This window comes from Aquarana catesbeiana, linkage group LG09 (genome assembly GCF_042186555.1).
Source record: "Aquarana catesbeiana isolate 2022-GZ linkage group LG09, ASM4218655v1, whole genome shotgun sequence".
In the NCBI taxonomy this organism is placed as follows: Eukaryota; Metazoa; Chordata; class Amphibia; order Anura; family Ranidae; genus Aquarana; species Aquarana catesbeiana.
Window position 1 is genome coordinate 91,362,291 of NC_133332.1, and position 21,247 is coordinate 91,383,537.

The 21,247-nt window shown below is 42.7% G+C and overlaps 1 protein-coding gene across 1 annotated transcript in view; it reads left to right on the plus strand.

The window, feature by feature from the left end:
* Positions 1–20,978, plus strand: part of LOC141107915 (uncharacterized) — a 29,205-nt gene extending 8,227 nt beyond the window's left edge. Inside the window, exons 3-5 of the mRNA XM_073598973.1 lie at positions 8,249–8,407; positions 13,714–13,821; positions 18,666–20,978. Coding sequence (XP_073455074.1) covers positions 8,249–8,407; positions 13,714–13,821; positions 18,666–18,865 — 467 coding nt within the window. The 3' untranslated portion in view covers positions 18,866–20,978. The remainder of the gene's footprint in view (positions 1–8,248; positions 8,408–13,713; positions 13,822–18,665) is intronic.
* The last annotated feature ends 269 nt before the right edge of the window (positions 20,979–21,247 follow it).

Genomic DNA, 21,247 nt, shown 5'->3' on the forward strand with positions numbered 1-21,247 from the left:
TCATGTTCCAGCAGTGGCTGCTATAAAATGAATACTTTTCCAATTGCAGTCCTACTGGAAAGAGAAGCAAGTGATAGTGGGAAAAAGAAGAGTTAAGAACAAGGCAGAGCAGGGTGAAAAGACACACTGATATACAATATACATATATCAAGCAGAGAAAATGTCAGGGGAGATGTGGACAGCATAGCACAATAGGCAGAGAAACACCAAATGAACCAGAGAAAGCAAAATCAGATCCATGCCTAGCCCCCTGTCTAACAGTGGCAGCTGACAATCCCCCCACCCCGCGGCCGATGACTGACAACCCCCCCTCCTGCGGCGGGTGACTGACAACCCCCCCACCCAGCCCGCTGTGCAGGACAGAGAAAGCCCCCCCCCCCCCGTGCCCATTGGGCAGCCAGAAGTAAGGCACCTACCCAATCTAGGGCTGGGGCTGTGGTCTCCTATCATCTTTGGGTGCGGGCATCGGCTCCGGTTTCTGCTCCTCCCGCGTCTCCTCTCTGTACTCCATAGCACTAGGCATCCAATAGGATCGCCTGACGTTTTGACCAATCTGGAAACAGGTCTCACAGACCTGCCCCCTGATTGGCGGGGAGGAACGTTAGTGTGAAAATAGCGAAAATTAATTCGCTATCGTCACACAACAGGGTGGGATCGGGACGCAGTGCTCTGTGCCCCGAGTCCACCCTATTTTGAAGCCCATTAGAGCCTCGGGCTCTAATTATGTGCTTCAAAATACATGCCTATCCCCGCCATAATAATTCATGCGCCCGGCGTCCTGAAAGTGGCCAGGCGCATGGATAGGGAGGGCGGGCGCCCGTACGCCCACAATGCAAGGGCCGCCACTGTTTGATGTATTTTTTTTTGCACTCAGAATACCTGAAGTAAAATACAGATCATTTCCCAAGCCGAGAGTAACTCTGGCTAAAGATGGGTCGAAATTTGTTGGGTTCAGTGGGGACCGGCTGAATTGTGATCCATGTGTGGCTGTACACAAACAGACAAACACCCCAATGCTTAGAGGACTCTCACCAAAGCAAATAGCTATGTGGATTCTATACTCTTCTAATGGAATGCTTCAACAATGCAGGGGAATCCAAGACAGAACTCTAAAAAGCACACAGGTTTGCACAAACGCCTATTGCATTATCCAAGATTTTATGATACAAAAAGCCAAATGAATACTCACAAAGGAAAGACGCTACAAGCATTATAACACATCTTAGCATTAACCAGTATGGCATCAAGTGACCCAACTGGTACGCCGCAGTGTCGGCGAGCTGACACATTTCGGGGGGTGCACCCAATTCGTCAGAGTTGTAGCGGACAAGTGTTTCCCTCCTTATATGCACAAAGGCACCTTACAGCTCCACCCCCCACTCAGGAGGGGTGTTGCAGCATCAGACAGGGTCAAACGTCATCATTCCACCATATGTGCCTGTTCAACAGAAGTCAATCATTACATTGACTTCTGTTAAATGGGCTTGTTGGAAAAATGTTCTCAGGTATCAGTTTATTGTGACAGCAGAAGAGTCTTGCTTTTTAGAATACAATTTCCCAGCGGGAAGGATTCCTCTTCACCTCATATGTATGGATGGAGGAATCTGTTTGTCTTTCTTCATTCAGCCCACTGGCCAGCTTAACAGTCATTACAATTATTTTTATTATACAGGATTTATATAGCGCCAACAGTTTGCACAGCGCTTAACAAAATGAAAGCAGACATTACAGTTACATTACAATTTGGAACAAGAGGAATCAGAGGCCCTGCTCATTAGAGCTTACAATCTAAAAGGGAGGGTCAATTGTATCAAAGGGTAATAGCTGTGGGGGATGAGCTGATGGAGGAAGTAAAACAGTGTATTAGTTAGAAGCAGGATAGGCTTCTTTAAAGAGAAGGGTTTTCAGGGATTGTCTAAAGATGGATAGATTAGGGGACAGTCGGACAGCTTGGGATAGGGAGTTCCAAAGGATGGGAGAAGCTCTGGAGAAATCCTGGAGGCGAGCATGGGAGGAGGTGACAAGAAAGCTAGAGAGCTTGAGGTCTTGGGAGGACCAAAGAGAGCAGCTTGGTTGGTATTTTGAGGTTACAATGACATAGCCCTTTTGTTGACTACAATATAACAAAAAAACCTTTAATGAGAAAGATGCTGTAGTTGCTTCACATTACTCATTAGTCATGTATTTATATAAAAATAAGTATGAATCACGTCTACTTAGCATTAATATGTAAAGTTAAACAGTTGACTGGGTGTACACGTGATGATTATCTACCCACATGATGATGGTTATCTATTTTCCTATTATGAAGTATCACTTGATATCTTAACATTCTCACTAAAAAAGTCCCAAAAGATTTTGCTGCACCTTTCACTACTGTGAGTCTGTTTTCCATTGCCTATTGTCTACTGTGATTCTTCAACTTATTAAAGAGGCTCTGTCATGAAATACAGCACTACCAACAGTGAAAACTCACAAGAACTCCTTTTGCTTGCAAGTGCCATATGCTGCAAAGTAGATGTAAATCCTAACTGAATGTAGTTTGTTAAAGCCTTGGGCATCACAAAGAAACATCATGTTTCATTGCACTGGAGCAGCTTCCTGATAGTGAAAATGGTGGCCCACACCTGGACAATGTAACTTGGCTTGACTACTTGAGGTCTCAGCTAAGGGTGCATTTAACATGGTGATGATGCAGGACCTCAATTGGGAGACACCATAGGGAGGTGTGCCAGGTATGCTTGGGCACACCCTAATCACCATGCATGGTGCTGATTCACCTTCTTGCTCAGGCTTCCCCCATGTTGCCCCCCAACCCCACAGTGCTTCTGGCTTCCTTCCTCTCCTCTCCCCCCCAGCTGCTGCGGGAGATTTTTCAGGGTAGGGAATGGGGGAAGGGGCTAGTAAATATGTAATTTACCAGCACCTTCCTTTTCTAAATGAACACAGTGAACACACTCACTGACTGTGTTCATTCATAACTGAAGCTTAGTAAATCGTGTTTACTATGCTTCAGTTTGTGAATGAACAGGAAGCTGTTCACCACAGAGCACTTCCCAATTATTTGCTGTCCAGTGCAGCTTTGGCTGCATAGAAAGGCATGTGTGTTTGAGCTTTGGGGTGCACACCCTAATACAATAGGCTGCACACACCTATGGGAGACACTTGTCACCATATAATAGGAAGTGCCTAAACAAGGGTCTTTACTGGAGAATCACCAGGTATTATTTGAATAAAACATGGTGGTCACATGGGTTAGGGTTATCAATGGGGTTAGTGACAGAGTTGCTGTGTTTCTCAATTATGCTCCCAGCTAATGAGAAGTCATATAAAGGCAAGGATTAGGTCCAATAATGTTGAATGAAGCTTCCCTATTAAAGCTAAAGTTTAGGTATGGCAGTTTTTACATACCGGTAGTTACATTGGTCTTGCTTTTGGCCATTCTAAGTATGCATGTTCCATACCTGTGGGATCCCTGTGGAAGCTGGAAATCCCTCAAATAGGTAAAGCTACTGCAGAGATCTCCATTAGCTTCCAGGTCCTGTGCCAAACAGCTGCCCTGCTGCATTGTGGGCACCGGAGGTCACTTGCTTGGTATGGGCTTCATTCAGGTTATGTGCAAAGTACCATGCCTGGAACTCAAATTTATATGTACCATTAAGAAACCGCCTTCATTTTTCCTTCACTGTTGATTCTATTTAATTTTGCAACAATAGTGAGATTTCACCAAAATGTCCCAATTGTTTGCTAAAATTTTATGAATCAAACCAATTATTAAAATGATTGAAAACTCACAGTTTCAATCATTACTAAAAAAAAAAAAAATATTCTGGGTTACAAATATTTCAAGGAATCCTTTTTGTCAAAATCCCACTCATATTTTTTTTCAGGGTCTGGAAATAACCTGCAACATTCTGCTTCATGACATTATTTTGATTGCCCCAAGCAACTTTCTAAAGTGTTGTGAAATCAGTTTATAAAACAGTGTTAATTAATATCTAGAAGTAGAATACATATTGCAGATTGATTCATCACAACACAACTGATCCTGCCCTGCAATTATTCATTATTTATGTCTGCTCTGCCTTCATTTTCCTGTTCTGTATTATTGGACAACTGCCATTTTCCTTTTGAAAAGACGCCTTTATCCCTATGGTATCCTCACCTGGGTACTTCTTCCATTTGCCTTGTCCTGGCCAAAGAAGACTCAAAGTAGCCATCATTTCTGCTCTCTTTTTTCTGTGATTTTCCTCTCGATCCATTCCAGTATAATAGTACTTTATACATTATATTACCAAAAGTATTGGGACACCTGCCTTTACACACACATGAACTTTAATAGTATCCTAGTCTTGGTCCGTAGGGTTCAATATTGAGTTGGCCCACCCTTTGTAGTTATAACAGCTTCAACTCTTCTGGGAAGGCTGTCCACAAGGTTTAGGAGTGTGTCTATAGGAATGTTTAGCCATTCTTCCAGAATTGCATTTGTGAGGTCAGGCACTGATGTTGGATGTGAAGGCCTGGCTCGCAGTCTCTGCTCTAATTCATCCCAAAGCTGTTCTATCGGGTTGAAGTCAGGATTCTGTGCAGGCCAGTCAAGTTCCTCCACCCCAAACTTGCTCATCCATGTCTTTATGGACCTTGCACTGGTGCGCAGTCATGTTGGAACCGGAATGGGTCATCCCCAAACTGTTCCCACAAAGTTGGGAGCATGAAATTGTCCAAAATATCTTGGTATGCTGGAGCCTTAAAAGTTCCCTTCACTGGAACTATAGGGCCAAGCCCAACCTCTAAAAAACAACCCCACACCATAATCCCCCCTCTACCAAATGATTTGGACCAGTGCACAAAGCAAGGTCCATAAAGACATGGATGAGGGAGTTTGGGTTGGAGGAAATTGACTGGCCTGCACAGAGTCCTGACCTCAACCTGATAGAACAACTTTGGGATGAATTAGAGTGGAGACTACGAGCCAGGCCTTCTCGTCTGAAATCAGTGCCTGACCTCACAAATACGCTTCTGGAAGAATGGTCAAACATTCCCATAGACACACTCCTAAACCTTGTGGACAGCCTTCCCAGAAGAGTTGAAGCTGTTATAGCTGCAAAGGGTGGGCCAACTCACTATTGAACCCTACAGACTAATGCCCTGTACACACGGTCGGACATTGATCGGACATTCCGACAACAAAATCCTAGGATTTTTTCCGACGGATGTTGGCTCAAACTTGTCTTGCATACACACGGTCACACAAAGTTGTCGGAAAATCCGATCATTCTGAACGCGGTGACGTAAAACACGTACGTCGGGACTATAAACGGGGCAGTAGCCAATAGCTTTCATCTCTCTATTTATTCTGAGCATGCGTGGCACTTTGTCCGTCGGATTTGTGTACACACGATCGGAATTTCCGACAACGGATTTTGTTGTCGGAAAATTTTATATCCTGCTCTCAAACTTTGTGTGTCGGAAAATTTGATGGAAAATGAGTGATGGAGCCCACACACGGTCGGAATTTCCGACAACAAGGTCCTATCACACATTTTCCGTCGGAAGATCCGACCGTGTGTACAGAGCATAAGACTGGTATGCCATTTAAGTTCATGTGCGTGTAAAGTCAGGCCCAATACTTTTGGTAGTATAGTGTATCACCCAGCTATTTCCTAAAAGTAGTCCTCCAGCCAAACAGTCCAATTAAAATACATATATGTAAACCATTTTACCTGCTTAAATATTTGTAATTCCATTAGTCATTTTGTCTATGATCACACTATCAGTGGATTGCCACTATTTATAACCTGGAGGTAGTGAGATTTCATTTTCACTTGCACTCTACACTATTCACTGTGATACTCCCCATGTGCCCTCATCTTCCTCAGATTTAATCTGAGCAACTCCCTCACTGGCCCCCAGTGCCTAAAATATGTTAGAATGCCAGCATTCTTCAATGCAATAGAACCAGATCGATGCAAAGTGCTGGCACTCTCATGCCGCGTGCACACGAGCGGACTTTCGACGGACTTTTGACGGACTTCCGACAGACTTTTTAACAAACGGACTTTCCTACACACGATCATACCAAAGTCCGACAGATTCGTACGTGATTATGTACACCAGACTAAAATAAGGAAGTTGATAGCCAGTAGCCAATAGCTGCCCTGGCGTCGGTTTTTGTCCGTCGGACTAGCATACAGACGAGCGGATTTCTGGGTCAGGCGGAGTTCCGACGTAAAGATTTGAAGCATGTTCCAAATCTAAAGTCCATCAGATTTTCGACTGGAAAAGTCCGCTGAAGCCCACACACGATCAGATTGTACGCCGGACTCGGTCCGTCGGACCAGTCCGGTCCAAAAGTCTGCTCGTGTGTGCGCTGCATCCCTGTCTGTGGTGCAGAAACTGTGACAAGCCAATGGTGGGGGCTTATCTGGTATACATAATTACTTCTTCACCTGGCCCTAACATCCTTACTAAACCTAGCAAATATTCGTCTTTCCCTTAAATAGTCATGTATTTACTTACAATTAATTACACATTAATTACACATATTTTTACATAGCTAGGATACCCAAAGCTCTCTGAGATCAGCCTCACATAATTTACAGCTCAGCAGCACTCAGACTGGAAGAGGGATGGGCAGAATGTGGAGCCAATCAGACACTGCTGCATGCACATGGGAACACACTGACAGGAGGAGAGAGCACTGTATTCCTTAATTGTCCTTTCACACAGGGGGTGTGCCCGGTGGACTCCGCTTTGCTAAGCGGGGGGATCGATTCGCTGCTCCCTCCTGAGCAGGCGGATGACAGGTCTGTCTCTCCTCACTGGGCGGAGGCAGACCTGTTAGAGTCCTGCTCTCCTCTATGGGGAGATCAGATGAAAACGGACCGCCTGTCCATTGTCCTCCAATCCCATCCAATTGGATCCTCCAGACGGATGGAAAATAGGGTCACCAAAAATCTGGATTTCACGGACAGGATCAGATCAGATAGTGGTGGGTGTCAGCAGACATGTCACCGCTGACATCTGCTGCCCCATAGGGGTGAATGGAGTGTCCGATCCGCCTGAAAAACTGACAGGCGGACCGATCGGAAAGCTCGTGTGAAAGGGGCCTTAGAGAGCGGGGCTCTGACAAGTCCGTTTCTGCACAGTGAGTGGAGACGGACCTATCATCTGCCTGCTCAGCGGGGGTCAGCAGATCGAAATGGAGTCTACCGGGTGGACCGCCCGTGTGAGAGGACCCTAACGGAAAAAGTGGCTTCACCTTTCCAGCTGTGCTGTCTAATAATGGTGTATCATACAATTAGCTGCACAGAGTTACATACAATTGGCAGATAACATAGTTCTAATATATGTATATTCAATGTGTGTTTAGCTATTTGTGAACTTCCCTATAACTCCTATTTATCTTAGTTAATAAAACCATAGCCTTTCTCTTCTTATTGTTTTCATCTGCCTCAACCCTTGCCTACTTCCTACCTCCTCCCTGAGCTTAGCCTGGCACTTCTTAACAGGGGGAAGGTGGGAATAATACTAGTGGTAGGAACAGACTGTCTTGCTTGCTTCATCCATGGTTCCCCTGGAGGGTGGTCACCCTGTAATTGTACACTGGGCTCATACTCATGACACTATCATCCCATGCTTGGCAGATTCAAGACACCTATAGACACTTATTTTGGATGTTTTAGTCCAGAACAGGAGACAATCTAATGCATACCTCCCAACATTTTGAGATGGGATTGAGGGACACCTACTAGCAAATGTATGGAGGCATAGGACACGACACCGGTCACATCCCATTAAAGGATAATTAACCAAAAAAAGAGGTTCTGTAAATACACAAGTGCTTTTTTTTTTAACCACTACTATTCCTTTATATTGGCTTTTAAAATTTACAAATGCAGCAATTTAGAAATTGGATGAAAGGTTTAGCACTGGGAAACACTTTTTGAGAGATAAAAAGTGCAATTTATATCCAACTATATAGATCAGACCAAAATGAGGGACAAATGAGGAGGAATGAGGGACAGAGGGACATTTCTCCAAATCAGGGACAGTCCCTCCAAATCAGGGACAGTCCCTCCAAATCAGGGACAGTCCCTCCAAATCAGGGACAGTTGGGAGCTATGTCTAATGTCTGTTGAACACCACAAAATGTTATTAAACCCGGAGCTAGGCTTAAATAGTAATTTGAAATAATGGATGCAGCCAGTCAGATCTCACACCATTTACTATTGACTTTCTTTGACAGATGGAAAGGTTCAGAGGCAACAAAAAGGTTGTGCGACATCACAGCAGTGCAATTCACCCTCATCTGATTCATCACTTGTCCAATATTGCTGCAATTCGGATCTCTGTAATGGCGGAAACATTTCCAACAGTACAGCTGGTACATCCGGTACATCCAGCAGTAAGTAAAATTTCTGTTTTTCTATGAATGGTAGTTTTTAGGTCAGAAATGTACAACTAATGTTCCAAATGTCAGGTAAAATGGTCAGCCAAAGTTAATTTAATTTTAATTTCAGTGGGTGCTGTCTTAATCAATGTGGCTCAAGTTGCAGCGACAAAAAAAGGGGCCTGCACTAGTTTTCTGTGAATTTGGTGCAACTTGAGTACCATAAACTACAATGTTAAATCACAAAAGTTGCACGCAAAATGCAAGGAAGTCACATGCAAGTCGTATGACTTTGGGGTCGAAGCAGTGTAAACCACACTTGAGAAGTCCTAAGTGTTGATGAGTGGATCTCAAAATATTCATGGAAATCCGCTAAAGCTGTTAATGGCAAAGCACTGGGAACTTTGACCTGGGAGGAAATCACAACCAACTAGCCTTTTAAGGGTAGGGACACATTTCTCTGAACTTAACAATGTGTACCATTCAAAGTGTTCCATGGTCTTGCATAGTGGAAGGTGGGTGTTTCCATAAGAAATAGGGATTGATTTACTAAAACTGGAGAGTGCAAAATCTGGTGCAGCTTTGCATAGCAACCAAGCAGCTTCTAACTTCAGCTTGCTCAATAAAGCTTTGACAAAACAAACCTGGAAGCTGATTTCTATGCAAATTTGCACCAGATTTTGCACTCTCCAGTTTTAGTAAATCAACCCCAGTGTTTATTTTGGTGTACCTTTTCACATTTTCCAGTATCAGCTTCCTTGACACCTCAGAGCTCCATATGGTTTCTACACCTATTAATGTCTAAATAGTGACCTAACTCCACTCTAAGCCACCACCCAACATAAGTTATTAGCGACTGCTCAGGGAGCTAATGGCCTCCCTGCCTGTAATTAGAGTGGGTTATTTCCAAATCCATTTATTTACTGGAAGTGTACCAAACAGTGGATTCTATTTCCAAGGTATATTTGCATGCTTCACATCACCTTTATACTGTGTAATATGAATGCCCACATTTGGACTAATACATAATTCCACCGAGCAAGTCCAAAGGAGTAATAAATCAATATATGAGTATGCACATCAACTGAGCTTAAACGATGGACATTAAATCATTTACATATTTCAAACCAGCAGTGGAAGGACATCAAAACAAGCCATCCCTGATCCCTCTAACTACTTTTAATGTGAAGTTATCTATTCTCAAAAATCCTTGAAGACCTCATGGCTCTATGGTTGAGCTTCAAGTGTTTTTAAATCTTCAATTTTTTTTTTAAATTAAAAATAACAAACATGCCTATACTTACCTGCTCTGTGCAATGGTTTTGCACAGATCAGCTCTGATCCTCCTCTTCTAGAGTCCCCTGCCTCCTCTTCATCGGGTGCCCTCATGGAAAGCAGCTTTCTATATGGGCACCCATGCAGGCTTGCTCCCAAGTCCCGCTGCTGCGTCCATTGAAACAGACAACGGAACTCGGCCCCGCCCTGCGCTCCCGTGTCACAGCTTTTGATTGATAGCAGCGGGAGCCAATATTAATGTGTCTAGTGAGGGGAGCCACAGCGGCTGGAGCACATCACTGCGTCGGATCGGGCTCAGGTAAGCAAAAAAAAAGGGGGGGGGGAGCTGCAGCACAGAAGGTTTTTTACCTTAATGCATAGAATGCATTAAGGTGAAAAACCTTAAGGTTTTACAACCACTTTCAGTCAGTTTCTAACAGCTTAAAAACAACTGCTGTTAATTAATATTATAGGCCAACAGCATGCCAAAAAAAAAAGCTAAGACTTCACTGCCTGTGTAGTGAAGGTTTAAAATGTATTGCTCCAAAATGCTTATAGATACAGAGATAAATGAAGTGCTTTTACTGCAGTGTTAATTTAGGCCTCATGTACACTGCTGCTGCTAAATGGACATTTAGGAGCAGTTGGGCATTTTTTTCAACTGCTCCTGAACTCTCCTCTATGTTATCTTATCAGTACATGTACACAGGGTCATTTACAGTAGTTTCTAGGCAGTTGAGTTTAGAGGCTTTTTTTGCAACGCAAAAAATTGGGTTCAAAAGCTGAGTTTAGAGCAGGTGTCTCAAACTAGCGGCCCTCCAGCTGTTGCGAAACTACAAGTCCCATCATACCTCTGCCTGTGGTAGTCATGCTTGTAACTCAGCCTTGCAATGCCTCATGGGACTTGTAGTTTTGCAACAGCTAGAGGGCCGCTAGTTTGAGAGGCATTTCAAGCGCCAAACGCTGCTAAACGTGGCTAAACTTATCTTACGTGGCTAAAATTATCTTTTTTTTTTTTTTAAATGCTTCTGAACGCAAACACAGCAAAACGCGGCAAAACACGGCTTATAAGCACATCAAAACTGATATTTTAAACGTGGGTTACTATCTGTCAAGTTAAATCGTTCAGAAGAGGTTGTAAAAACGTCCCGTGTACATGAAGCCTTAATCGACTAAAAATATTTTCAACAACTAAAGTAATACTATTTTAGTTGACTAAAACAAATGAGATGACTAACATACGACTAAAACCAAAATGTAATTTTAGCCAAAAGACTATGACTAAAGCTAAATTGAAATTTGACATAAAAATAACACTGCACTGCCGCATAAGAATGTGTAGGGGGCATCTACTAACCTGCCAAAAGAAAAAAAAGATAAATAAGAAAAAGGCTATATTCAGGTAATATGTGCAATGGCATTACAGACAACAGAGTTTACAGTTTTGTTGTACTTCTGCTTGTCAAAAAGCAATAATTTTGCTTGTTTATGAAACTTGCTTTTATTTATAAAGACTTTTATAATGCAATGGCTAAATCTGTGTTTGTAGTGCTTGTTCAATCCTTTAAAAGAAGTTCCGCCAGGGGAAAAAAAAAAATTAAAAGTCAGCAGCTACAAATACTGTAGCTGCTGACTTTTAATATATGGACACTTAGTGCCGGTTCTCACAGGGGCGGCACGACTTGCAGGTCGCCTCACCGAGGCGACCTGCACATGACTTCAGCGGCGACTTGTAAAACGACTTCTGTATAGAAGTCAATGCAAGTCGCCTGAAGTCGCCCCAGAAATACTACAGGAACCTTTTTCAAAGTCGGAGTGACTTGCGTCGCTCCTATTAGAACGGTTCTGTAGTACAGAATGGGACACGACTTGTCAGGCGGCTAGGTCGCCTGACAAGTCGCCCCTGTGTGAACCGGCACTTACCTGTCCAGGGAGCCCCTGATGTCGGCACCCCAGGCAATTTTTGTATCAGCTGTCGGGTGCTGCCGCTGCCATCTCCACTAAGGGAAACCGTCAGTGAAGACTTTCGGCTTTACAGCTGGTTCCCTACTGCACATGTGCGAAGTGCGCTGCACTTTCTATCTGGCGCGGAGGAGGGGGGCTGAACTTCTGAGGGACGGCCCACAATGCCATCTCCCAGAAGTGGGGAAGGGTACCTGTCAAAAACAGGTACCCGTTCCCCCCTCCCCCCCGAAAGGTGCCAAATGTGGCACCGGAGGGGGGGAGCACTTTTGGGTGGAACTCCGCTTTAATACCATAAATAATAACGTTATTAGATTTTTACTTTTGGTGTATCCCGGCTAAAACTAAAATGGCATTTTAGTCGAAAGACTAAAATACGACTAAAACTAAAATGGCATTTTAGTCAAAAGACTATAACTAAAACTAAATTGAAATTTGACGTCAAAATTAACACTGATGTTCAGAATATGTAAATACTTTAGTGTGCATAAACTTGACACAGGTTCACTTTAAAATTATTCTGTAGATTTACAGTGCAGGAAGAAAGTAATCAGTTACTTCTCACATGCCGCCAGACGCGACTCCAATAAAGAGACATTATCTGCTGAAGTCTCTTCAGAAGTGAACACTTCCGGGACTGTTGATCTCCTGGTCCCTCACTTTTCCATGTGATTTCCCCTGCCGACCCCTATGCCATTACTGTGCTACATAGTGATGCAGGGGCCGGTGGCAAGAACCACTGAGCGCTGTGGGAGACCAGGAGATCAGCACTCCAGGAAGTATGCGTTTTTGAAGAGACTTCAGAGAGACTTCATCTCTTTTCATTGGAGCAGCATTCAGCAGCATAGGCAGTGGGAGAAATAACGATTTACTTTTCTTTGCAGACAGAGCTTTAATTCTTGGAGTTTTGCAATTGATGCTTTAAAGCAGAAATACAGAATATTACGGCAAGACACATCATAATAAGTTTTTACTGCAACAGATGCCCCCTTTGGAAGATTTCCATTCACTTCCTGTTTATATGACAACTGTAAAATACACAGTAAACTCAGTGGCGGCCTGCTCATTAGGGGCGCCGCCCCCCCCCCTCAATCCATGCGCCCGGACCCTAATCTCTATGCAGGGCATCGAACGGATGGATTTCAATGTGTGGATTTTTTTAAGCACATGATTAAAGCCCAAGGCTCTAATTGGCTTCAAAAAAAGGTGGGCTCAGGGCGCAAAGCACTGTGCCCCGAGCCCATCCACTTGTGACATTAGCGAATTGATATTCACTAATGTCTTCCTGCTTCTCCTCCCAGCCAATAAGGAAGCAGGTCCTGAGACCCGATTGGCCAGAGGGTCTTAGGACTCCCGGCCAATTGGGTCGCAGGACCCACTTCCTGTTCGGCTGGGAGGAGAAGCAACGGCCCTGGCACTTCTCTCCACAAGCTGCGGGCCATGTGCAGCGAGAAGCAGCAGGTGGAGGGGCAGCAACAGCCTCTCCCAAGAGCCCTACCCCAGATTCAGCAGTGCACCAACACCATCACCTCGTCATCTTCCTCCTCCTCGCGCCTCTACCGCAGCATAAGGTAAGGCCATGGATCTCCACCTTCTCGATCGTTCAAGTGATCGTCGAGGGTTAGTGCAAGTGGATCACCACCTTCCCGATCGATCCAGCGACGGAGGGGGGGAGTAAACTGCAATTAATTACTACTAAAGGACCTGTATAATGTTTGTCGTAGGTAGCGAAACACCCTAGTGCAATGTGCCTAGTATGTTGGAGGTGAAGTACAATGGTTTTGGCTATACATACAGTTATGGCTGTGTATTTGGCCCCACAAGGTTGTTTATGGTGTGCAAACATGTTTTCCTAAGTTCAAAGGATCCCCTTACTAGCTCAGTTAGTAGTGTGGATCGGTGAGTTGTAGCTAACTTCCAGATCTCCTGAAACTGTGAGAAATATTAGTTTAGGTGAGTCAATCTACTCATCATTGGTCCCAAGCTCCCAGTTCTGCTCACAGCCATTACGAAGAAATCTCACTCTTGCAGCTGGATGTTCATTATTAGACTATATTTACCTGTTGTTGATGATGTTCTTCCAGGTTCTTCTCTGCAATGTAACTCCTGTGACTTCTATGCATGCCCATTCAAAATAAATACAGTTACCTGTAACCGTGGTGAGCTCTGTGTGACCAAAACTGCAAAAATTGGTGAGTGAATATTTTTATGAATTATAATTCATATGGAATAATCATCTATGTATCTATCTATCTATGTATCTATCTATCTATCTATCTATCTATCTATCTATCTATCTATCTATCTATCTATCTATCTATCTATCTATCTATCTATCTATCTATCATTTATCAGTTTATCTATCATTTATCAGTTTATCTATCATTCATATACTTTTCTATCAATTAACTATTAGTCTATCATTCATATACAGTACCTATCCATAAAGGAACAATTTACCAGTCTATATGTTTATGTACAGTAACTATAATTTTGCTCTTTAGTCAAGCTTTCTCAAGGTTAAATGGACCAGCCTTGATAAATGGGTGCATTTTCCAGGGCAATGCTGAATGATTGTGTACTCTTGTACAAGCTCTGCCTCTTTCGTCATGTGATCATTTTTTTTTTTAACACAAAAAGAATGCTAGAATGTGTTGATAAAAGCAGAGGATTATTTTATATGCAGGCCTACAGTCAGTTTCATGTTCCTTGAACCTTAAAGAGTCATTTGACTCCTCTCAATTACCACTTTTCCCCTGCAGCTCTTGCTAAATGTAGCCACACGTGTCTAGAGGTGACCAGAAGAGAGAAACCCAATAAGGAAATATAATTTGTAAATGTTGAGGCTGCCCCGCTATACCTGTCCTAGGCACTGTCCCATAAGAGCTCTTGCTATCTCACTGCCTCTTTCGTCATGTGATCATTTTTTTTTTTAACACAAAAAGAATGCTAGAATGTGTTGATAAAAGCAGAGGATTATTTTATATGCAGGCCTACAGTCAGTTTCATGTTCCTTGAACCTTAAAGAGTCATTTGACTCCTCTCAATTACCACTTTTCCCCTGCAGCTCTTGCTAAATGTAGCCACACGTGTCTAGAGGTGACCAGAAGAGAGAAACCCAATAAGGAAATATAATTTGTAAATGTTGAGGCTGCCCCGCTATACCTGTCCTAGGCACTGTCCCATAAGAGCTCTTGCTATCTCACTAACGACCATCACCTACCCCTGAGACACGCAGAAACATGTTAGTGCACCCAGCTCTAACTGTTTGTAGAAAGTCCTTTCATCGGCTAGGGCATACATCCAAGGCCAGCCCTATATAAGCAGCTCAAAGCCCAGAAGTATTACACCGTTTATCTCTTGATAGACTTTTATCCTTGTATTTTCATGATGTGTGACAGATTTTACTGTGATACTGTTTTAAAATATAATTTCTATAATTGAAAAAGCTTCTTTCTGCCCTCACACCGCAGTGGTCTATACTGGCAGAGCTTATTAATAGAGTTGGGTCAAACACCACCTGGTTTGCACCAGAACTCTCAAACATCATAAAAGTTCAGACCGGAACCCCGAAACCCATTAATGTCTATGGGACCCGAACTACAAAAATCAAAAGTCCCAATTTTTAAGTGCAAGTTATTGGCCATAAAAAGGGTATGTGGGCCCGGGTATTGCCCTGGGGGGCATGTATCAATGCAATTTTTTTTTTTTAAAAGATTGTTTTTACAGGTGCAGTGATTTTAATGATGTGTAAGTGAAACAATAAAAATGGAAAATTCCTTTAACCACTTTAAGACCGCACACCGCACATACACTGCGGCAGGATGGCTCTATTGCGCGAAACGACATACTTGTACGCAATAGATACTGTGGGCACGCGCGCGGGTCCAGCAGACTTCATGTCCGCCGGCCACCTGCGATTGCTGCACAGAGAGGCAGAATGGGGATCTGCCTAGGCAAACAAGGCAGATCCCCGTTCTGACAGGGGACAACGTGGCGATCTGCTGTTCCTAGTGATCAGGAACAGCGATCTCTGTGTTGTCTCAGTAAGCCCATCCCCCACACAGTTAGAACACCCCCAGGGAACACAGTTAACCCTTTGATCGCCCCATAGTTTTAACCCCTTCCTTGCCAGTGTCATTTATACATTGATCAGTGCATTTTATTTAGCACTGATCACTGTAATAATGTCACTGGTCCTCAAAAAGTGTCACTTGGGGTCAGATTTGTCTGCCGCAATGTCGCAGTCCCACTAAAAATTGCAGATCGCCGCCATTACCAGTAAAAATATATTTAAAAAAATAAAAGTCCATAAATATATCCCCTATTTTGTAGACGCTATAACTTTTGCGCAAACCAATCAATATATTATTGAGATTTTTTTTTAACCAAAAATATGTAGCAGAATACATATTGGCCTAAACTGATGAATACATTTTTTTAAATATTTTTATTGAATACATATTATAGCAGGAAGCAAAAAATATAGTTTTTTTTTCAAAAGTGTCACTCTTTTTGTTTATAGTGCAAAAAAAAACAAAAAACGCAGAGGTGATCAAATGCCACCAAAAGAAAGCTCTATTTGTGGGAAAAAAAGGAACATCAATTTTGTTTGGGTACAACGTTGCAGGACCACGCAATTGTCAGTTAAAGCGACGCAGTACTGTATCTCAAAAAATGGCCTGGTCATTAGGGGGTAAATCCTTACAGGGCTGAAGTGATTAAATATAGTGCCGGGGGGGGTCCCCTTGATCTGCCTGTAAAGTGGCGCATCTGTACCATCATGTATAGAACCTGCTGCAGCAAAACTGACATATATAAAAGAAAAAAAAATGACATTTAAATTTTTTATCGTGACTACGACATTATGGAGGACACATCGGACACTTTTGACACTATTTTGGGACCATTGTCATTTATACAGCGATCGTGCTATAAAAATGCATTGATTACTGTGTAAATGAGACTGGCAGGGAAGGGGTTAACCACTAGGGGCGATGAAGGGGTTAAGTGTGTCTGAGGGAGTGATTTTAACTGTGGGGGGATGGGCTTCAACACACATGACAGCGATCACTGCTCCCGATGACATAGAGCAGTGATCTCTGTCATGACACTAGGAAGAATGGGGAAATGCTTTGTTTACAAAGGCATCTCCCCGTTTTACCTCTCCGTGACACGATCGCGGGCACCTGGTGAACATCGAGTGCGCGCGCCCGTAGTGCCGCTTCTTAAAGGGGACTTACCTGTACGCCCTTTTGCCCACCCGTGCCATTCTGCCGACGTATATCGTCGTGCAGCGGTCGGGAAGCGGTTAACAACCAGCTATTCACTGTGCCCTGTCTGGGGAAAGCTTTTCCCAATCAGGGCTTAGAATGCACTGTGCAGCATGCAGTGCATTGTGGGGAGCTCGGTGGGCGAACATCCTGCCGAGCGCCGCACAAATCCGGGTGTTCGCTGAACAGGCGATGTTCGGGCCCAACTGTTTGCCCAACTGTTGCAGAGGAAGAGGGGGCTTACTCTCTGACCTGTAGGACTGCAAACAGTCGTGCTTAGACATCAGGCATCTGCTTTAACAGGATAGTAGAGATACAACAATGAAAATGAAGGTTGTTAGTACAATATTTACCAGACTAAATATTGATTTCAGTGATCTCAGCTGGATTTAAATTGGAACGAATCTCCTGAAAATACTCACCTCCACCCTCCAGTAATGGGGCAGTTACCTCCTTCACTAGCCACTATCATCTTCTTCTCAGCTACTCCTAGGTGTCAGGTTTTCAGCCTCTTGATTGTCGGGTGGTGGGGTGACATCATCCTGCGCATGCGTACAGGAAGCAGTCATTCCAGGCACATGGGATTGTAGGTCGGACATTTTTCTTATATTCAGAAAAGAAAAACAATACAACAAATTGGTGTTTAAAATGGCCCCTTTATTGGTATTGAAGTAACTCAAATAACTTTATTCAACATTAAACAGTGAATTCATAAATAAATTATATTTCAAAATTAAAAAAAAAAATTCTAAAGTCGCTCAGTCATAGGACTTGAGCTATAAATAAATCAATTTATAAAAACAAAGTCCCCCCTTGATCCAAGGGTGACAAAACCACATAATGGTGCCAGCGACAAGGGTGGGAGGGAAGGGGAGCTCAAGCCTAAGCCACCTCAGGGCAAATGTGAGCGGTTTGTCACAAAGGCAGCTTTTATAACCTCCTGCACCTATGGAAAAATGGAAAACACGTTTTTCCCGCTTGCTGCCTCGTGACAAGCCTGCTCTCTTTTTTTTTTTTTTATACATGATAATTTTTTTTTTTTTTTAACAAAACTTTAATCCGTTGGCAGCCACAATCCCATGTTGTGGGCTCCTTATTGTGCCCACTGTTCAGTTGGTGTGCACTGAGAATACAAGCACTATTGTACATTCACTAGAAGACTGCGAGCAGGCAAGTAAAGGCCCGTACACACCATACGAAAATCGGAAGTAAAATTTAATCTGACGTGCTGTCTGCCGATTTTCGGATCGTTAGTACGGTGCTTTTTCGACAGCCGATTGCGATTTTTCATCTGACAAAAGCTGGATGTGCAGACTAAAATTTTTGTTGTACGTGAACTCAACGTCCGATTTTCGTTTAATTAGTACGGTTTTCGTCCGAAAAAAATCGCAAGAGCAAGATTACACATGTTTAGAAACTAAAAAAATATATACAAAACTATTCAACACATTACGTCACTTCTGACGTCGTATTCTGTCGTATGAGAATTTTTGGATGGTGAGTAACCTTTTCACTTTCATCATGAGACTAGCGTGCAACAAAAAAACGAACAGTTGTCAGAAAATCTGATCGTGTGTACGAGGCTTTAGTGTGTGTTATTGCAGAGGAGACATAGCGTGTCTCTTATGCAACAAATAGCTGCCTGCTTGCGATTTTTTTTTACTTTATGATCCTTTGTTATATCTGAGTGTTATACTCCAGTTTTAGCGGCCACCCTTGCTCCCTTGCTCCTCAATAATCCTCTGCTGTTTCTCTCTTCACAGGGGTACCCGTCATAAAACTTGGTTGTGCAAATGCCACAATCTGCTCAATGGACACCACAGAAAACATTGCATCGACCCGGGTATCTGTCAGCAACAAGTGCTGCAATCAAGACAACTGCAATTTTGCTGTCAACGTGAAACTTTCTTCCATCGCTGCCATCGGAGCTGTGTTACTTCTGTGGATCACCAAGCTGTCCTGAACAGAAATAGATGACATCTACCATTTACATGCAATTGGACACCGTGGAAGCCTAAAGAAAACCAATTGCTGATCATTGACAAATCATTGAGCTTATACAGGAATTTACACAATCTTAAATTATAACTGTTTAGGCTACTAATACAAGATACGGTATATATTTACCTGCTTACTTAAAAGATAAGTTCACCTTTAGAACATGTTACATGTTGTACCCATAATTAGCGTGTAAAGTGTAATATGTTCTAGCATTTCAACCCCCACTCCGTGAGATTTCCCCTATGTGACAGTGGGCGGGGGTTCTTCAAACTGCTCCGCCCACACTGACATGTCATTCATTTAAAGGGATCTGAAAATTAGTAAACTATAAGTCCTGTCTGCCACTGCAGCAGACGGAATTGTATTTCTCAATAAACTAAGAGGGTGCTGATCAGTGCCATCGTAGTCCACTGACACTCCCTTCAGCTTTCTAACTGAAAGACTGTATAGAGATACAAGCTGAAAGCTGAAGGACGTGTCTGCAGGAGCCTGACATTGCACCCATGATCCACTGATCACTAGTGCAATGCTTTGCAGACTCCTGTGTGAAAAATAATAAATGCACATTTTTCCTGCAAAATATGTGCATTCGTTATTTTTTCCCTAAAGATGAACTTAACCTTTAACTTCTCATATCTCAGCTATACGTTCAAGGGTATAAGGTTTTCTGAAGTTACATAGTTACATACCATAGTTAGTCAGGTTGAAAAAGACACAAAAAAAGTCCATCTAGTTCAACCATAAAAAAATAAATAAAATAAAATAAAAAATATCATACAATCCCATATACCCAATCCTATACCCACAGTTGATCCTGAGGGAAGTCTGATGCTTGTTGTCCTATCAACTGCCTGCAGTAATCTTCCAGCCTCTGAGTGTGCATAACTATGTCAAACAGCAGAGCATCATAGTTGTATATATTTCCTTAAGCTTCTGCGTATTTATGGGGTATCGCTGTAGTTGCTTTTTCATTGACTACTGTACATGGCTTTTGTTAATGCTGGCCATACACTATACGAAAAAATCAGCCGAACCCATTTTCTAAAAACGAACATTCGGCTGTGAGAGCAAACGATAGTGCCATCATGTAATGACCGATAAATCGTTCAGTGGACATAAATGAATACATTTATTGTTCGTTTTTTTATATATACCTAGTGCAGACAGTTCGGACGGGAAACACATTAATTTAATTTATCATTGGTTCAGCAGAAAATTTCCAAACTTGTCCTTCGTTTTTTCAGCTCAAAAATGTCCCAACGATTATTGACTTTGTGCCCATTAACTGGCCGAACGAAGAGCGAACTGGCCAAATGACCGAATTTCAGACGATTTTTCGTATAGTGTATGGCAAGCGTAAAGCTCGTACACCCTCTAAGAAAATCGGGCAAACATTTTCGTGTAGTGTGTACACAACTTTCAACAGCCGATTCTGAATTTTCACATGAAAATTCCCGAAGGGACAAACTCCAAAATTTTTCTCGTACGGGAACAGAACGAATGATTTTCGTTTAATGTGTACCGTACGATTTTCATACAAGAAAAATCAGAAAAGACTGATCAGAAACAAAAAACAGACAAAAAAAGCCTTTTCGTACGAATTTTCTTTCATCGGTTCCGATTTGCTGTGAAACATCAAGAAAAATCAGGCGAACATTCGCCCGATTTCCCCTACTTTACTTGACTCTATGTATAAAAACTTTGCTGTGAAAATGTCTTCAGCATTTGCACAGGCAGAACAAATTGTTACTGCATTGTTTGTAATATGATCATCTCCTATGATCGTCAGCTACATCCAGTGGCCATAATGCGGTAATCTATTCTTTGACTGAGGTCTTTCAGAAAATAGCACATTATGGACACTAGATGGTGCTGGTGATTATAGGACATAATCATATTACAAGCAATATGGTCATAATTTGTTGTGCTTGTGCAGATGAGGAAGACATCTGCACGGCAACATTTTTTATTTTGTGCCATGTCAAAAAAGATGCAGCTACATTTTTTTTTTGTCTGTTCTAGTGTGTTGGCAGCCCATTTAAATGAATGGGCTGCCATGATACAATGCACATTAACACATGACTTGTCATGCTTATCCTTGTTTTACTAGTTAGTTGCTGAACAAGTATACAGACAACAGCTGACCACACACAAAGATTTCTTCTGTTCAGCCTGCGGTCTGAATGAAAAAATCCAGCAGATTCCTCCATCCACGCTATAAAGAGCAGATGGAAAAATCTCTTGCTGTGGCCCTGCCGGCTTTCAAAATATCTAATAGGATGCAGCTGCTGTTTGGCTGTTAATTTTTTGTTCAGCTTCTTTAATTTTTTCAGTCGAACAACAT